At 43.0% G+C, this 18,429-nt stretch overlaps 2 protein-coding genes across 6 annotated transcripts; one reads left to right on the top strand and one right to left on the bottom strand.

The window, feature by feature from the left end:
• Positions 1–12: 12 nt before the first annotated feature.
• On the bottom strand, positions 13–7,820 carry LOC133505603 (N-acyl-aromatic-L-amino acid amidohydrolase (carboxylate-forming) B-like). Of its 4 annotated transcripts, XM_061828781.1 has the most exons (9): positions 5,158–7,652; positions 4,962–5,077; positions 4,802–4,873; positions 3,951–4,177; positions 3,672–3,864; positions 3,407–3,500; positions 3,069–3,176; positions 1,874–1,986; positions 13–1,770 (listed from the first exon to the last, which is right to left on the bottom strand). In XM_061828781.1, the coding sequence occupies exons 2-9, from the start codon at positions 4,977–4,979 to the stop codon at positions 1,579–1,581; spliced, it is 1,017 nt and encodes a 338-aa protein (XP_061684765.1). In that variant the 5' UTR covers positions 4,980–5,077; positions 5,158–7,652; the 3' UTR covers positions 13–1,578. The 4 variants fall into 4 exon arrangements, with proteins under 4 accessions (XP_061684765.1, XP_061684764.1, XP_061684763.1 ...); XM_061828780.1 differs by having other exon boundaries at positions 4,962–7,652; XM_061828779.1 differs by having other exon boundaries at positions 15–1,770; positions 4,802–7,650.
• Positions 7,821–10,763: 2,943 nt separating this feature from the next.
• Positions 10,764–18,331, top strand: LOC133505602 (neuromedin-K receptor-like). Of its 2 annotated transcripts, XM_061828776.1 has the most exons (5): positions 10,764–11,143; positions 12,010–12,198; positions 12,267–12,417; positions 15,452–15,648; positions 15,745–18,331. In XM_061828776.1, exons 1-5 carry the CDS (start codon positions 10,773–10,775, stop codon positions 15,971–15,973), a joined length of 1,137 nt encoding a protein of 378 aa, XP_061684760.1. In that variant the 5' UTR covers positions 10,764–10,772; the 3' UTR covers positions 15,974–18,331. The 2 variants fall into 2 exon arrangements, with proteins under 2 accessions (XP_061684760.1, XP_061684761.1); XM_061828777.1 differs by lacking the exon at positions 15,745–18,331 and having other exon boundaries at positions 15,452–15,652.
• Positions 18,332–18,429: the final 98 nt, after the last annotated feature.

Below are 18,429 nucleotides of genomic sequence, written 5' to 3'. Positions count from 1 at the left end.
TGGGCAGTGAAATATGTCAGTATTTTATTAAATTGTGTTTGAAAATACTATATTCTGCTAAAAAAAAGATTCCTGATTAATTTGATAGTTTGTGTCACACCCCCTAGAAAATTGTCACAAATCATTCAATGATTGTAAATTTTTAGATATTTTGATTTAAATCACTTAGAATTTAAGATCTAAAAGTACATTTCACCTTGAAGAAAAACAGATCAAAAGACATTTCTATGGCTAATCATTTCTGGTGAAATTTAAGTAGCATTGGAAAAACTTCATCCAGTGTTTTGATTCAAGTTCCTGGTGTTAAGGCTCAGGGTGTAATCAATTACCTGGGATAGCTTCACAATTTTGAAATGGAAAAACACTAGCCCTTTGAGGTGTTCGAGTGCAGGAAAAAATAAAATAATAGATGAAAATGGGACCAATATGCAGTTCAAGTTTCTGGAGTGAATTAAATAGGCAAAACAGCAGGTGTAAATGAAAAGTAGTGGAAGTATGAATGTGTTTCAAATGAGCTTCCCTCAGGAGTGAAGCGGTCGGTCGCAAGTGGAACTAAAACGTGCATTTGTTGTGCCCGCGTTCATTGAGTCGTCATCTTTTTTTTAATTATGGAGCGTAGCTTTTATGTGCCGATTTTCCAACATGTCGGGCTTGTCGAGGTATTAGAATGGCACGCGACAGACGAATGTTTGTCGTCTTCCACCATTCGAGAAATGTCAAATGTTCGCCCACATCCGAACAGTTCCTAACGACTCGACTTTTAACGGAGTGTGTAGTGTGTCTGGTTATGTTTTCGGCAAAACGTCGTTATATGGGCCAATTTGCCATATGTGATACTCAGTTTTCAGAGAGGTACAATTTTTTTCTTCTGTTTTTACCTGTGCAGCAATCCTCCAAGTGGGACATTCACTTTATGTAGTCGGTACCTTTGCAAATACAGATAATTTGATGGAGCGACCTTGATGCCGCTAATTGCTTTCAGCACAAAGGACCATCAGTCGTGAATCTCTGGTGTTAAAAATTTAACACCACGATAAATTGCTTCTCAACACCTGCCCCTTTTATACCTCTGATACGACTGTGAAGATGGTAAATTTGCAAGTGACCTACAAATACCCGTCCAAGGTACACACACACTCGTGTATTAATACGAATCAGACTGATATTGAGCATTTTCCCCCCTTGTGATCAGTCAGCTAGACCCTGATTGTTACACGATTGAATGATTGTCGTGAGCATGCGGGTTTGGGTTGTGTTCAAGTGATTTTCCCCTTCCCCGATCTGTTTGGAATTTGGGCAGGGCCGAAAATCATATATTGTTGTAAAATCCTTATGCTCCACAAGAAACGAGCCAGTGAGTAAGTGAGCTGAAACTTGCACTGTTGTTGTAAGCGATTAGAGCGGCAACTGGTGGGTGTGAGTGTTTGTTTAACGCGACTCCCAAATCATGCACCACACCCAAGTTGGAACTGCAACATGACAGGATTAGCTTGAGAGTTCGCCTTGGTTCTTCGAGTTCTCGCCACTACCTCCTTGACATGTATTTTGCAGTTACCGTTTAAAGTGCCTCATGGACACTCAGTTCTTTACGCTGATGGATGGGAGCCTAATAGTGATCTTCTGAGCTAATTGGAAGGCGACCTTCTTCTCGTAGTAGGCACACTCGTTGACAAAGAAAGGGTAGGCCTCCTCGCCCTCGTACTTCACCGCTTCCCCGGTGAAGGACTGGAAAATGGGGTCACCGGCACGTAGAAGCTTGAAGTCGTTGTCCTGCCAAGCGAGAAAGGACACGACTTGGAAACGAGCGTTCCGAGAGCGCAGAGTTGTTGACAGCTAGAAGCAGGTTGCCACAGAATCACAAGCCGTGTTGTACCTGCAACTGGGGATGAATAGCAGCCGTGATCTCGTCTGTGGTCGGATCTCTCGGGTAGTCGAGGGCACGGGTCTGGGAGAAGGCCTCCACATCTCCGCCCTCGAACACAGTTCCTGTTAAATTGACGCCAATATTCATCACTCTCTTCTTTCCCGTGTTATTACAGTATCTATATTTTTCCTGAGTAGAGAGCTCGAGCACCTATGTCATAAAATCACGTGACTTTTGTTTACCTCGCCATATTGCCGGTCTAGCAAAGCATTATTCAATGCTAAGTCGGTTGGAGACGAGACGGAAATATGTCTTATAGCAGGATGCCCAGAGTCTTGTCCGATACCGGTAGATGTTTAGAAGGTGAAATTAAACGACGGTACGTGGAAAAATTAGATAAACTCGGCATAGAGGACCCGTATTTAATGCCGAAGTCAATGTTTTCGCCGATAAGGAATTGGACTGTTAATTTACTTCCATTTGTCTTGGACGACTGGATATACACACGGGTCTGGTGAGTGAGTCGTCGAGATTTACATGGAAAAGTTTGAAAAGGGTATAAAAGTCTGGACGCATACAAATACTTCGTTGCTGGATCTGTTCTCATCAGGAATAATGATGAATGAACGGTTTTGACGGCTCGTGAACCCAGAAGTGTGTTCGGCGAGATGTTAACATTTGATCAACCATTGATCTTTTCCGCTAGTATTCAATACAAATACCAATATTTCAATAAATGACCCCTGGTTTTACACAAACTCATTCATTGACTACGATTGGGGAAAAAAAGAGGACAGTCGTCTCCACGGAACGTACACGGAAGCGATTGCGGCTACACTCAACCTCCGTAAACCTCTGCGACTGACAGTTTTGGTTCTCAAATGAGCCAACTGGGCATAATAATACTTTTTGGTGATTTGAGATTGAGAAGAATAATTCCTACCTGAAATGAAGCGAACGCTACACAGGTGTGTGTATTTTGGTTGGACACCATCATGTTTTATTGCCGAAAACCAACAGCACAACAGGTCTCGGGTATTGTAAATAATTCTCCGGTTCAATGTGTGGCAACTCTGTTTGACCGGCAATATGGCGCCGTGAAAATGGTGACGTCACATGCACGAGCTCTATAGTAACTTTTTTTTTTCTCTCAAACTACTTTTTGATGACCTGGCTCTAGTTTGCACTTTGATGATGATCTCACCGGAATTGAATTTTTCAATCCACTCCATGATGAGATCCAGCGTTTCCGTCGTCATGTTGTAAATGTCTGCTCTGACCACTCCAGTGGGTTGAGGTCCAACCTCTAACGCTGTGTACCATGAGAAAAAAAAAAAAAAAAAAACGAACAAAAAGTGGTTTGAAACGGTCATAGGGGAGTAATTGAAATAGATGAAATTGAAATTTCGAGCAAAGATAACACACTAAAAATGTGACGTGGATGAGTTGTAAACGTCACTGATGTTTTTAATCCGGTCATGGATTGCTGAATCAGCTATTCTACTGACACGGACAACTGAACATTAATGCATGCACACTTACCAAAGCCGTTTTGGGACACAGATTCAAGTGAGTAGGCCTCGGGGAGCGGTGTGTGAAACTGGATCGCTCTGACGGGCCCAAATGAGATTTTACTCTGAGGAAAAACAAATACTGCAACTTTTGTGCCAATGTCTAATCATTTGGGGACAGTACAAATGGCCCGTTTCAGTGGCCAAATTAGTCTTACATTTTGTCATTAGCAAATTTTGCAAAATGAACTATTATAGATGCAACCCAGCTCCGAACCGTATTGTGTGTGATTTACCTGTACATATCTATAAATGTGCAGGGCGAGCCAATCAAAGTGGTAAAAGATGAAGCATACGCCCATGTTGGCGGTGGTGTTGTGGATGTCGCACAGCAAGTTGACGGCCTGCTGGCTTCCCTTGGGCCCGAGCAGAGCGTTCAGCTCGTGAGCTCGCTTCATCTCGTGCGGCGAGGAGGCCGTTAGTGGCGCGCTGGAGGTTGCGAAAACACGAAACACTTGAATTTTAGCAGGGTCAAACCATTAATTAGCATTTTTGTTCCTCCCATTCTAACATACCTCAGCAAAGCATCTGTGAAGCAACGGTTGAGATCTGTTTCCACGTACCGTCTGCACAGATGAACAGCCTCTGGATTTGAAAGGACTGTCATGACGGACACGCGGCCGACCTTATCTACGTTCTTTTTCTTCATTTCTCGCACCACGTACACCCCCGTCATCTCGTTGCCGTGCGTCCCGCCACAAACGGCGAAGCGAGAGAGCGGTGGAAAAGAGACGTGCTCCATCTGTCAAGAGGAAAGACCTGGTTTTGCTCACTTCGTAGTTGTCTGCGGACTTAAACCTCGGGCCAAAATCCTTTTCAAGCGGGGATTCTCAGTACGGAAGTAAATATGTCCCACCAGGATTTCAATTTGAAATGCCACAGAAAACAAGATTTGAATTTGAAATGTAAAGTGACTGTGATTGGCTGGCAACCAGTTCAAGGTGTACCCCGCCTCCTGCCCGTTGATAGCTGGGATAGGGTCCGGCACTGCCCGTGACCCTCGTGAGGATAAGCGGCAAAATGAAAATGGATTGATGGATGTAAAGTGATCACATTTTCAATAGTTGCTCCAATTCGCTGTCTAAATTTCACCGTCTGTGCCACCAGGCGGAACACCCAGCCAATCGCAGTTCCGCTTTCTTAGTCACGTGACATCACAAACTAAGAAAGCGTAACTGGATTGGCTGGCTGTTCGTTTCTGACCTGAAGTAACCCTGCCTGGTGGCACAGACGGTGAATTTTAGACAGCGAATTGTAGCCGGTCGGATGGTTAACTTTGAAAAGTTACACTGAAATACAACGATTGAAAATGCAATCTCTTTACATTTCAAATTCAAATCCTTGTGGCACATATTTAGTTCCATACACAGCCGTTAATTTGCCGTGAGAGATCAGCAGGTGCGCTGTGGGAAATGATTTCATTTGGGTTTTGTAGCTCCTGACAAAATAGCAACAACAAAAAAAAATAATAATCGACCAAGCAACGACTTGTCACATGGAAAATTCGTAACATTAGTGGAAGATACATGGTCTAAAGGGTCCATAGCTCATTGGTTAGAGGATTGGTTTGGTGAACCAGGGGGTCATAACTTCCTCTACTCCCCAAGAGGCGTTGCATCAGGAACGGCATCCGGCGTAAAAACTGTGCCAAACAAATATGAGTGTTCATGTGAGATTTTATGCTGTGGCGACCCCTAACGGGACAAGCCGAAAGAAACTTACTTAGTGGAAGCCACGTGGTCTGGTTGAAGTGGGGCCTATGCCAGCAGTCTTTGGGTAAAAAGCAGTAAGTCCCTTTGGACTGGCCGCTGGTCTTCTGCTGTGCCGCCTCCAAAAAGATTCAGAGTGCAAAAGTCTTTGGTAGTGAGTTATTGCCTTTAATGATTGACTCATAGAAAGCGGTAGATTGTACTCCAGACTCCGTGGTTTGTCAATTTTACTCATCTGTTCATTGCAAAGAGAGAACTCCTTCAGATTCCACTTTGTTGACTTACTCATCGAGGCTTCCTCGTGTTTTTGTGTAGGTTTCTAATAGTTCTCGTTCATCCACTGCCATCAGACAGCGAGCTAAAATAATTGACCTCTAATCACTTTGTGCGCCCCTGAAGCTTCTCATTTGATGCTTGACAGTTGAGGAAATCTAATAAAATAGATAACATTGTCACATACTCTACATTTTTAAAATGTAGGGGATATAACGACTTTGTCTCGTGATCTTTCCCAAGAAATGGAAGAAGAAGAAAAAAAAACGACTACAGTTGAATGCCCCTTTGTACGATTACCAGGAAAAATGGGCTTTAATACTCTGCGGTCAACTTTGACATATTACACAAGACTTAAGCCGTTTAAGCAATAAATCTACAATTAGTTTTGCGTTCTTTTCCTTTAGTATTCTTTTTTTGTGGTGGAAAAGATGAAGAGTGGGACCACCACAGAGGTCCAAATGGAAGTGGTTTCAGCGTTAGAATGTCGTAGTTGCTCAGTACAACTACGGAAGAGCGTAAGCTTCAGTTTTAGTGTTATGAGACACAAGTAGCAATATCTCTGCACTTTCGTCACGACGTCATCAATTTAATGTGTAAGTACATGATTTACTGTCCCAGTTTTACTATTTAGCGTCATCTTGTTAGTTAAGAAATGTTAAGACGTCAGCTCTCCTTCAGTAATCCAACCTTTCCACTTCACTTTCATCACGACCCATCAGTCGGTGAGTACTATAATTTCTCATGTATAATGCGCAGGCATTTATAGTACGCACCCCTGAAGTTGACATCAAAATGCTGGTAAAGACTTCTACCCATGTATAAAGCATTTTTACTGTACATGATTTTGCTTCTCCCCACATCATCAAAACATTAGGTACTATCTGTATTTTGTGAGCTTTTTTTCCAAATAATTCTGAAGTTAAGGGCTTTATTTGAACACGTAATACCTTTTTTAATTTACTTATTTTGAAATTCACAGCCCTACCTTTTTTTTAATAATTTAAAAAAGAAACACTATTGTGTTCATATGTTTGATTACCCGGGTAGAATTTCTAAGATGGGTACAATTATTTTTAAAATATATAAAGGCCAAAGCAAAACATTTTTTATTTTGATGGGATTGAAATTGAACTGTCAAGCCTTTTTAAAAAACATTATCATTAAACAAAACATAACTGTAAAGAAATGAATGGTGGTTGTTGTTCAGTCACCAGTCTTTTTTTTTTATACATTTTACAAATTGGACACTCTAAATTGCCCGTAGGTGTGATTGTGGGTGCGGCTGTTTGTCTCCATGTGCCCTGCGATTGGCTGACAACCAGTTCAGGGTGTACCCTGCCTGCTGCCCGTTGACAGCTGGGATAGGCTCCAGGACTCCCCGCGACGCTAGTGAGGATAAGCGGAGAAGAAAATGGATGGATGAATTTTACAAATTATGCAAATGTATACAAACTCATGATCACAACTGTGTACATATGCAGTCATACGTACTGTGGTCATATTGGAATGAAAGTGTAATCTTACCCCTTTATAGTAACCTCTAGGTGGTGGTGGCATATTGGAATGAAAGTGTACCTATGAATAATGCGCACTATTGACAAATTTTGGGGAGAAAATGCAAATTATACAGGTGAAAATGTTTAGTCTGCACTTATATGACAGTTAATAATAAAATGTTCCTGATGAGCGTTGCCTACACAAGTGATTTTCAAAGTGTGCTTAGAGGTACACTATTTTTCATTATGCGTGACTTGCATTAAAACGTAGACACAAGTCAAACTGATTTTTTTTTTATTTTTTTTTTTTTCTGAGGCTGCTTTAGACGGTGTCTGGCAAACTGCTGTTCTGCTTGCTCACTGTTCAAAAATCAACAGCACACGCCAGAGGGGGATCCCACAGCTGCTCTGTCGCGAGCTCAGTCCAGAAAGAAATGTGCATTTTTCACCCCTTCCATATCAGACGTGTCACGTCTTGAACACAAAGTCAAATATTTGTGCAGTATACCTTCTTTCATCACGTCTAACTTTGCAACAACCGCCGGAATTGTTTGCGTGTTCTGAATCGGACCACGTCTGGCAGATGTGCACCACAGGTGCATGCATTTCTCAGCGTTTCACAACAATGCAGTATTTACCACCATCCCCGGCTGCACACCTGTCATGCAAGCCGAGTAGAATTATTACCCCCCTGCCAAAATATTATCATATTTGCCCCAGGTCCTACCTGTCTGCCAGCACCCACCTTAACCAATGGCAGCGTTTGGTTGACCTGCCAATCCGCAGCGCGACGTTCTCCGTGGACTGGCGTCTTGCACGACACGAGCTCTGGTGTATTTCACGTATGCATCGCGGTCAAAAAAAAGAAAGCCGAGACTCAGCCCCAGTCAGTTCTGGGATCCAGTCACTCCCACTCGCTGACTCGAGTTATGAAGGCCCTCCTCTCGCAGCTCACATTTCACTTTGTGATGTCAAAGGAAGTACGCGCTCCACGTCGTCCACTATTAAAACTAATAGAAGCAGCCCCCGGGTGTTCCCTGAAGTCACTCGTAAAGTTAGGCCAACGCGTACCGCTTGGAATACAAACAACGTGTTAATAAACGACGGACATCACTTGGAAAGGGCTAAACATTTACCGCCATTATGCAATAAGGAATAACAACCACAACAAAAAAGTTTGAGGGGCTTTTCATGGTCATTTATATACAGGATATTCTCTGTTTATATATAGCACCATTTTTTTGAGGTTACAGATGTCACAGTATGTGAGAACATAACGTTGACCCGGCACACAAAGGCATGAATGATGCGGTAATTGCTGTTTTTCGTGACTGTTTTGTCTTTATGGGCGTGGAGATTCTGAGTCACCCGTGCCGCGGTAATCCAATATTGCAATTTTTTTTCAAACGAGAATTCTTCGCGGTAGGCTAACGTGCATTTTGACTCGCATAAAAAAAAAATTCTGGTGACTTTACGGCGCTGCTGTCTGAACAGAACTCTGTGGTAAACCGAGTAGTTCCTGTACTTTTTAATACAGTAGAACCTCTACAAGGTCCAACATAATCCTTTCTGGGTTGTTGCTTGACTAGAGGAGCTGTCACACAAGTACAAAAATAAGTGAACAAATAGTAATGGTAGACAAACATATGACTGAGTCACAGTCAAACAAATCCATTTCTCCAGTAATTTTACGGAAACTACATAAAAGCCATTCTTTGTTTGGTTTAACACTTAAAAGTGTGTGTGTGTGTGTGTGTGTGTGTGTTTTAAGAATGTTTTCTACCAGATGATTTGTTTTGGATGATTTCATGTCAGCGGTGAAGCCAGAGGTGTCAAACTCAAGGCCCGGGGGCCAGATCCGGCCCGCCGCATGATTTTATGTGGCCCGCGACGGCAATTCACGTGTATCGGCTTCCATAGTTTTTGTTAAAATCTTGACCACAATTTCAAATTGTCCCATCATAAATGATGACAGTGAGATATTGCAAGCATTTTTGTTTTACCAAACCTCAACAATAGTTGAAAACGTCATTACCCTTGATTTCTGATTCCAAAACTCGTTCATAAATTTAATGTGTAAATATGACGGGTCAATTAAAGATTTTCATGGTATCAGTCATAATGGCCCTCTGACAGAAACTATAACTACATTGTGGCCCACGATAGAAATGAGTTTGACACCCCTGATCTAAGGAGTGGAAATTAAAAGTCGATCCTCCCATTTTTGGCAGTAGAAAGACAAATTACCCATAGAAGAAAAAAAAAGTGGTACAGATAATATATGAAACTGTAATTATTGAGCATTTTTTTTTAAACCTGTGCTTTGTACAAACAAAGTGGAATTTGAAGATCTTTAAAAATATATATCGAGAACTGATTTTTCTTTGAAACTATTTGAACCATTTAAGTAAAAGCAAAAAACACTGAAAAAAAATGTTTCAAATGACAGACTCGGTGTATTCACAACATTGTCCACAAACGAGGTGAAAGTCAGGCCTGCGGGTTAAAATGTTTGCAGTTCAAAGAGCAAAAGGGCAAATAAAACGTTACGTGTCACAGGCAGAGGACGCTCGTATTTCAGATGATGTCAAAGTTTTTACCTTGGTAGTATCACGCTTGCCGCATTTATTTACAAACATGGCACCAGAAACACGTTAGTATTCTCAAAGATTGTTACAAAAATGTGACAGTACAAAAAAAAATTACTGGTTTGATTGCAGAAGTTTTTCACCCATATCAGAACTTATGCTCCATGTGGAGCAGCACCGTTCATACCCCCCTCCCCCCGATGAGATTAAATGACACCTGACTTATTCATGTGATATAGAGGAAGAATTAGAGAGGCTGTGAATGAACTTCAGAGGCCGCGACCTTTTTAGCTTCGGGGGCGGCAATGTCCGGGGAGGGGAACAGAACGGTGACATTTAAGGTGGGGAGTGGCCCAAAAGAGGTCACGACGTCTTGCTGAGAGGACATTTTTCAAAACATTTCTCACAGTATGAAGAGCGGGCCGGCACAGTTGTAAAGCGTTGGCCTCACAGTTCTAAGGTCCCGGGTTCAATCCAGGACCGGCCTGTGTGGAGTTTGCATGTTCTCCCCCGTGGCTGCTTGGGTTTTCTTTGGCCACTGCGGTTTCCTCCCACATCCCCAAAATATGCAACATTAATTGGACACTAAATTGCCCCTAGGTGTGATTGTGAGTGCGACCGTTTGTCTCGATGTGCCCTGCGATTGGCTGGCGACCAGTTCAGGGTGTACAACGCCTCCTGCCCGTTGACAGCTGGGATAGGCTCCAGCACTCACTGTGACCCTCGTGAGGATAAGCGGCAAAGAAATTGAATGGATGGATGGATGAAGAGTTTGCTAGCGCTATTTAACCTGTTTTTCACCTTTTAGGTTTTACAGAGTTTTATTGTATTTATTTATTTTTGGAGACTAAACAAACTACACTTTTTTTCCTTTTTTTTAAAAATAAAAACTCACATTGTTAGCATCTGGCCGAAACCACTTCTGTCTACATTTGGTGACGCTTTTATTTTTTCAACACATCTATTGTATTGGTCACTTCCCACGTGGGTTTTAATCATTAAAATTTGGCAGGGCTGTTAACAACACTCCTCTCTTTGGTGTGTGAAATGTAGAAGTCATGCTGTACTGTATTTAGTTTCACTTTCCAATTCAATTTCTGAGCCGCTTAGCTTTGAGGGTTGACACCCTGACACCGGGCAGGCGGCAGGGTATACCCTGAACTGGTTGCCAGCCAATCGCGGGGTGGGGGGGGGGGGGGGGCAGTGCATGCGATTTAACCGTCCGCGTCAGGACGCTGCGCAGCATTCGAGAGGGTCCTCCCCCGGGAATGGCCTCCGACCAGAACGCCTCCGTCTCCAGCCTCAGCCCCCCGGCCAGCCAGTTCGTGCAGCCGGCGTGGCGAGTGGCACTGTGGGCCCTGGCTTACTGCGCCGTGCTCGGCGTGGCGCTGCCGGGCAACGCGGTGGTCGTCTGGATCATCCTGGCGCACAAGCGGATGAGGAGCGTCACCAACTATTTCCTGCTCAATTTGGCGTTTTGCGACGCGTCCACGGCCGCCTTCAACACGCTCGTCAACTTCATCTACGCGGCCCACGGAGAGTGGTACTTCGGGGCCGTCTACTGCCGGTTCCACAACTTGTTCCCGGTCACGGCGGTGTTCGCCAGCATTTACACCATGACCGCGATTGCAGTTGACAGGTAACAGCACGTAGAGTGCACCCGCATCGAGCTCTTCCAGGTAGAAGTAAATAAGATATTTTAGTAAGTCATTTTATCTATATTTCAAAGTGGCTATAATTTTGATTTATTAACCATAATAGTGTGCAATTGTGCATTATCTTTCAAGTAAACGTATGACTACATTATAAGCAATACAATTAAAAAACGTTCCATTATTACTGATGAACTTACGGTCATTTTTTTTTTTGGTGTGTGGGGGGGGGGGGGGTGTTAAAATGTCGCCATCGAACAAAGAAGTTTGTCCACTCCTGGTGTACATTGGTACAGTAATATTTTCAGATTTTTTTTTCAATTACATTATTTTTATAACTGTTTCTATTTTTTTTGTTCAAAAATGCTTTTAAATTTCGGATTATTAATTTAAACATTTTCTTTTTAGCATAACATTTGTCCACAAGTGTTGCTCTTAATGTGAGAGGGAGCTGTCTCCAAAGCACCCCCCCCTCAAAAAAAAAAAAAAAACACAATTAGTTACTGTATTTTGGAAACATTATTCTCTGTCCATCCATCTATAGCCAGAAAAAAAGAGAGCAAGCCATCTTCAATGCTTATGATTGGTCAATAATTAGTAAAAACAACAAACCCCTCACTAAATATGCATTTGTGAAAAAATATCTGTGAGCAAACTCTGATTTAGAACGTTTCCCAACAACTCCAGCATGCAAAGTGCACACAGGTCAACCGGAGCCTGGATTTGAACCCGCAACCTCAGAACAGTGTGATGGATGTGCTCACTCTTCATCCACTGCTTTTTGTTTTATTTTTTTATCAACAAACCAGATTTTTAAAAAAAGATTATTCATCATTTGTGCTTGGGAACGTAGGTACACGGCCATCATCCATCCGCTAAAGCCTCGTCTGTCTGCCAAAGCCACTCTGGCCGTGATCGTGACCATCTGGAGTCTGGCTCTAGTTCTGGCCTTCCCCCTGGGCTACTTCTCCACCGTTCGAGCTCTGCCCCGCAGGACCCTGTGCTACGTCGCCTGGCCCCGAATGGCGGAAGACCCCTTCATGTGAGCACAAGAACAACCCACGCGCCGCGTCATCCTCCCGATGACGGGGGACGTGTCTGCATCCACAGGTACCACATCACCGTGACGGTCCTGGTCTACTTGGTGCCTTTGGTGGTGATGGCCATCACCTATTCCATCGTGGGCGTGACCCTGTGGGGCGGGGAGATCCCCGGAGACACGTCCGATAACTATCATGGACAGCTGCGGGCCAAAAGGAAGGTAAAAGGATTAATCCCATTGCTTCGCTTGTGTTATGGCAAAAAAAAAAAAAAAAATCAAATGTTCTCAATAAATTTGACTTCTGCAAAGGAAAGCAGATGACAAGATAGAATAAATCAGTTGAGGCCAGACCTCAGACAAGGTTGAAATGTTGACTTGAGGAGTAAGTACCACTAAGCAGCGAGCGTACTGACAAAAACAAGACAGCTAATGGCAAAGAAAGATCTCATCGTAAAAAAACAAATCTGTTGTGCTCCGTTTGTAATGGACCTGTGCGACCTGTCAATCACTCGTACAATAATAGCCAATCAGATAGCCGCGTTGTCTTGGCTTGACACGCCCCTCCCGCCGTATTGTCCCACAAGCAATGCTGGTTGTCAATAGTGTGCGCTTGGAAAAGTTAGTTACGAAGAAAATGGCTCCTCAGATGCACGTGGGGAACGTGCAATTCTGATGAAGTTTGTGAGGCGTCAAACTTTTTTGCATCGCTCGCAAACGTTTCGCTGTAACTCTGACATTGCGTCCTGCTCCGTCCAAAATCTTAATTCCGTGTAGATATCCTTTCGTGAAATATTTGATAGCTCTCTGTAGAACTCTCTTGGACAACTCTGGCACATTTGGCAAAAAACATACCCCAATTTTACCTGGAATACGCGATAATTGACTTCAAACATGTTCTGTTCAATTGCCATTTTGAAATCTTGTGGGGCGGGGGGGAGGGGTGCGGAGCTTAAGTTAGCCATCGGACAGGTCCATTGAAGCCTCAAAGGTTATGAATAAATTCCGAGAGATGTATTTTTATTCAGTTACACACAAAAATGAAAGGAATCTGTCATAACCACAAAGTTTCACAGGAAGTGGTCACATAGGTGCTTAACCCCGTCTACCACTTTACTAAACTAACAAATCAAAGGTGATCAAAAACATGTCCAATTGATAAAGTTTACACACAGCTGTTTGGATGCCAGCTTTTTGGAATGTAAAAAAAAAAATTCAAAATTCAAAACATTTTCAACCATATGAGTCAGCACACTCCTGCCACCATTTGGTCTCTGATCAACCCCAAAATCCACTTTCGACGTTCCGGTCAGGTTTTCCTGACAAGGTCAAGGTCATCATTAAGAGCTGTGAACCAGTGTGTTGGCACAAAACCTTCACGCTCCTGGTAGAAAATATTTTTAAAAAATGCCAGGAAAAGCAGAGTAGAACATCTGAACCTGGTTTGAGTTAATCAGAGATTTTTAAAACACGTTCAATGCCAATGACGGATTTAGAAGTCAAATATCAGTGTTTACTGGGAAGGCTAGCAGGGAATCAGTTCAAATGGCTTTACAACACTTGGAATATTTCTTTCTTCACCCATGTCCCACCCTTCATGCTGAATTATTTTGAACATGCCGATTCACTCATAAACGAATCATGATAAAACTGCTCGGCGATGATAGTCAGGCGTAACTTCTTGACATCCCAAGTGAACGTGCGCTGAGTGAAGCCGAGATGAGGATTAAGGGCAATCGCAGCTGCCGTGATGTAAGACTCTACCTCGACAGCGGCAGGATTAACGAGAACATTTTATTGATAAATAATGACAAATAGTGCGGGTGAACGCTACAGGACGGTGAGTTGCAGAAATATTCACTGGGGGGGGGAAAAAAATGCATTTTCTGACATTTATTTGAAAAGCACTCCTCTTTCATGCCGGCGGGAACATACGCTTCCGACTAATTTGACGTCTCAAAACACGTTCAATCGGAGCCCGCAAATGGAAATGGACGCAGGTGCGATATTTTAAAGCGCATGGCTGAAAACAAATCTCATCAAAGGCGCAATTAGCTGGCAAAATTGAGCCGACGAAGATAAAAGCGCTTCGGTGCGCGTAAGGAGACAAGGAAGGTGGAATATGTCCGGTTTCACTCTATGGAGGAAATGAGAGGAACGTCAGCTCCATGCGTGGTGAGTTTGGGAGTTTTGGTAACTAGCTAGCTAGCTAATTAGCTACTTACAGTGAAGAAAATAAGTATTTGAACACCCTGCTATTTTGCAAGTTCTCCCACTTTGAAATCATGGAGGGGTCTGAAATTTTCATCGCAGGTGCATGTCCACTGTGAGAGAGATCATCGAAAAAGAAAAATCCAGAAATCACAATGTATGATTTTTTTAACAATTTATTTGTGTGATACAGCTGCAAATAAGTATTTGAACACCTGAGAAAACCAAAGTTAATATTTGGTGCAGTAGCCTTTGTTTGCAATTACAGAGGTCAAACGTTTCACCAGGTTTGCACACAGTGCAGGAGGGATTTTGGCCCACTCCTCCACACAGATCTTCTCTAGATCAGACCGGTTTCTGGGCTGTCGCTGAGAAACACAGAGTTCTTTGGAGCTCAACTCCAAAGATTTTCTATTGGGTTTAGGTCTGGAGACTGGCTAGGGCACGCCAGAACCTTGATATGCTTCTTAGGGGGCCACTCCTTGGTTTTCCTGGCTGTGTGCTTCGGGTCGTTGTCATGTTGAAAGACCCAGCCATGACCCATCTTCAGGAAAAGAGGTTGTTCCCCAAAATCTCACATTACATGACCGCGGTCATCCTCTCGTCAATACAATGCAGTCCTCCTGTCACATGTGGAGAAAAACACCCCCAAAGCATGATGCTACCACCCCCATGCTTCGCAGTTGGGACGGTGTTCCTGGGATGGAACTCATCGTTCGTCTCCATGATTTCTAAGTGGGAGAACTTGCAATCGGGTGTTCAAATACTTTTTTTTCTTCACTGTACCTAGCTAGCTGGCTGTTATTCACACGATATTAGCTTTAATGGTACACATCCGAATCGTGTAAGTACAACAAGAAGTGAAACAACGTTGATGACGCGAGGGTGAATCTTTTCTAATTGCGGATCGTTAAATGTTTTACACAAGTGTGGTTTGGGGGGTTTGGGGCGTCAGGGCCTCGCCTCCCTCCAACGCTGTCGTTTAGTTCGGTTCCCTTTGCGATGTGAGTGGGGCTGAGCTGAACTTTCTTCTCCGTTCCCGCAGATCGTGAAGATGATGATGGTTGTAGTGGTGACCTTTGCCCTCTGCTGGCTGCCCTATCATGTCTACTTCATGGTGACGGGCCTCAACAAAAATCTGAGCAAGTGGAAGTCCATCCAGCAGGTCTACCTGGCAGTCTTGTGGCTAGCAATGAGCTCCTCCATGTACAACCCGATCATCTACTGCTGCCTCAATAGCAGGTGAGTGCGACCCCACCCCAACCTCAACTGCAGCCTCCGCTCATAAAACCACAGACATTAGTAGCCGACTTAAACATCGTGTGGGCATGCGATCAGGTTCCGGGCTGGCTTCAAGCGCGTTTTCCGCTGGTGTCCGTTCGTCCGGGCGTCCAGCTACGACGAGGTGGAGCTTCAGAACAGACGGCGCCGCCCGGGCCACCAGAGCAGCATGTGCACGCTCTCGCACGTCGACACCAGCATCCTCAGCGAGGACAAGAGCGTGCGCTCCCAAGGAAATAAACGTAGGTCCGAGTTCAAGCCCCACCCTGATGATCGAGGTGCTTAGCGTTAATGTACTCGCTCATTGGTTTTCAAACGTTTTGCATGCAGGTGAGACATTTTACCCACCTCATAATCTCAACTACCGTAATTTCCGGGCTTCAACCCGTGACTTTTTTCACACGTTTTCAACCCTGCGGTTTATGCGGCAATGCGGCACTAGCGTTAGCGCGGTGCTAGCATTAGCGCACCTGGTTATAAGGTTATGTCACTTTACTCTCGTCACTGATTTTTCCTCCCACTAAAAAACAGATTATTCCATTGTAAATTAACAGTTTTTCTATTAAAAAAAAAAAAAAATACAAAAAAAAATAACATTTTTGTTTCCAATGGTATTTTGGCGTGAACAATTTACCGGAATTCCCGGCCAACAGCGCGTTAAAAGCCTCGGTAGACAGAAAGAGTTTAACGCTAGCGTGGCGCTAACGCTAGCGCTAGCATGGCGCTAATGGTAACTCGAGCGTGGCGCTAATGCCGCATCACTGTATAAACCGCAGGATTGAAATCGTACAACTTTTTTCACACATTTTTAACGCCGTGTTACCGCCACACCTAAATACCATTGGAAACAATTTTATTTTATTCTTTTTTTTTTTTATAGAAAAACTGTTTATTTACAATGAAATAATCTTTTTTTTTAGTGGCAGGAAAAATCAGTGATGAGGGTAAGAGGGAAAAGTTGCAATTGTTATAGGGGGATTATCGACTTTTTTTTTTTTTTTTAGTATAAATTAAACTCTGTTGTAAATGAGTTCAAAGTGCAGTATTACCCCGTGTGGGGACGGCGTCGTTACGACGATCGGCGTTCCAGTACACACTGACAAAGAGTCGCTCCGTCATGTTTTGTGCGTCATTTTGTACGTATGTGCCGGTTAGCTACGCAACTTGTTAGTTCCGCTGAGTCTGTCGCAGTCATCCCTTTATACCTCTTTGTAAAACCTTTTTAGTTGCAATATTGTTTTCCTTGTTCTCTTTGCAGTTGAGTAAATAAAATGTGAGGAAATACTGATGGGGGATAGCTTTAATTCATAGTAATACTATTTATCGTTTAAATTATGAAGTTTGGCCTTTTAACTTGACTTTTAATATCGAACAGCATGTAATTGTATTTTTCTAGCTTCAGTGTGTTTACTTTTATAGACGTTTGTTTGTTAAACACAAAGAATGATCTAAGGATTGGAAACTGTTTGAAAATGATTAATAAGAGGAGTGATATGTTTATTTGTGTTTACATGGCAATGGTGCTAGTATAGAGCTCGTGCACTTACGTCACATGACTGGCCATACTGCCGGTCAAGCAAAGCATTGCTCAATGCTAAGTCGGTTGGAGACGGCACGAAAATACGTCTTATAGCACGACGCCCAGAGTTTTGTCCGATACTGTTAAACATTTAGAAGGTGGTAATAAACGAAGGTACGTGTGGAAATGACAGACACTTGGCATAGAGCATCCATATTTAATGCCGAAGTCGATGTTTTCACTGATAAGAAATTGGACCGTTTATCCTTGGCGAGTAAGTTGTCGAGATTTACACGGAAGAGTTTGAAATCGTAGCAATGTCTGGACGCATACAAATGTTTCGTTGCTGGATCTGTTCTCAATCAAGAATAAATCCCACGTAGTGATGGAGCCAGTCAGATTTTTTCAATTAAAATAGTCATTTTTAAATAAATGACCCCTGTTTTTACACAAACTCGCATTCATTAACTATGATTGGAAAAAAAAACCACAGCGAGTCGGCTCCTCCGTACACGGAAGTGTGTTGCGGCTACACGTTAACCTACGTAAACCTCTGTGTGACCGACGGTTTATTTTCTTTTTTTAAATACGCATTGGACTCATTTGAGAATAATTCATATTTAAAAAAAAAAAAAAACGTCTGTCAGGTTTACCGAAGTTTAACGTGTGACCGCAACACGCTTCCGTGTACGGAGGAGATGACTCCCTGTCTTTTTTTTTTTTTTTTTTTAACACATTGTTCTCAAATGGGCCAACTTGGCGTTATAAATACTTCTTGGGAATTTGAGATGGAGAAGAATAATTCCCATCTGAAGTGAAGCGATCGCTACACAGTCGTGTGTATTTGGTTGGGCACCATCCATCACGTTTAATTGCCGAAATCCATCTTTTCATCTGATATTCCATCGAATGATCTCTTTGAAATTCTCTCTAATCTTTTGTAACAACCAATAGCACAATAAGTCTAGGACATTGTGAATATTCTGCTCCGGTTCAATGTCGAGCAGCTCTTTTTGACCTGCAATATGGCGCCGTGAAAACAGTGACGTCACGTGCACGACATCTATCGAAGTGGTAGAACAAAAAACTCCACAGATATTAGCCTGTACAGTATTATTTGCCAGCTTTCATGACAAAATAAAATGATTACATATTTAACAAAATTGATTTGTTTCATGAAAATCAACAAGTATATTAGCAAATTAATTCGCTTTTCGCCTCGC

Source organism: Syngnathoides biaculeatus, chromosome 9 (assembly GCF_019802595.1).
Source record: "Syngnathoides biaculeatus isolate LvHL_M chromosome 9, ASM1980259v1, whole genome shotgun sequence".
NCBI classification, from domain to species: domain Eukaryota; kingdom Metazoa; phylum Chordata; class Actinopteri; order Syngnathiformes; family Syngnathidae; genus Syngnathoides; species Syngnathoides biaculeatus.
The sequence above is the reverse complement of the archived record's forward strand: the minus strand, read 5'-3'. Positions and strand labels throughout refer to the sequence as shown.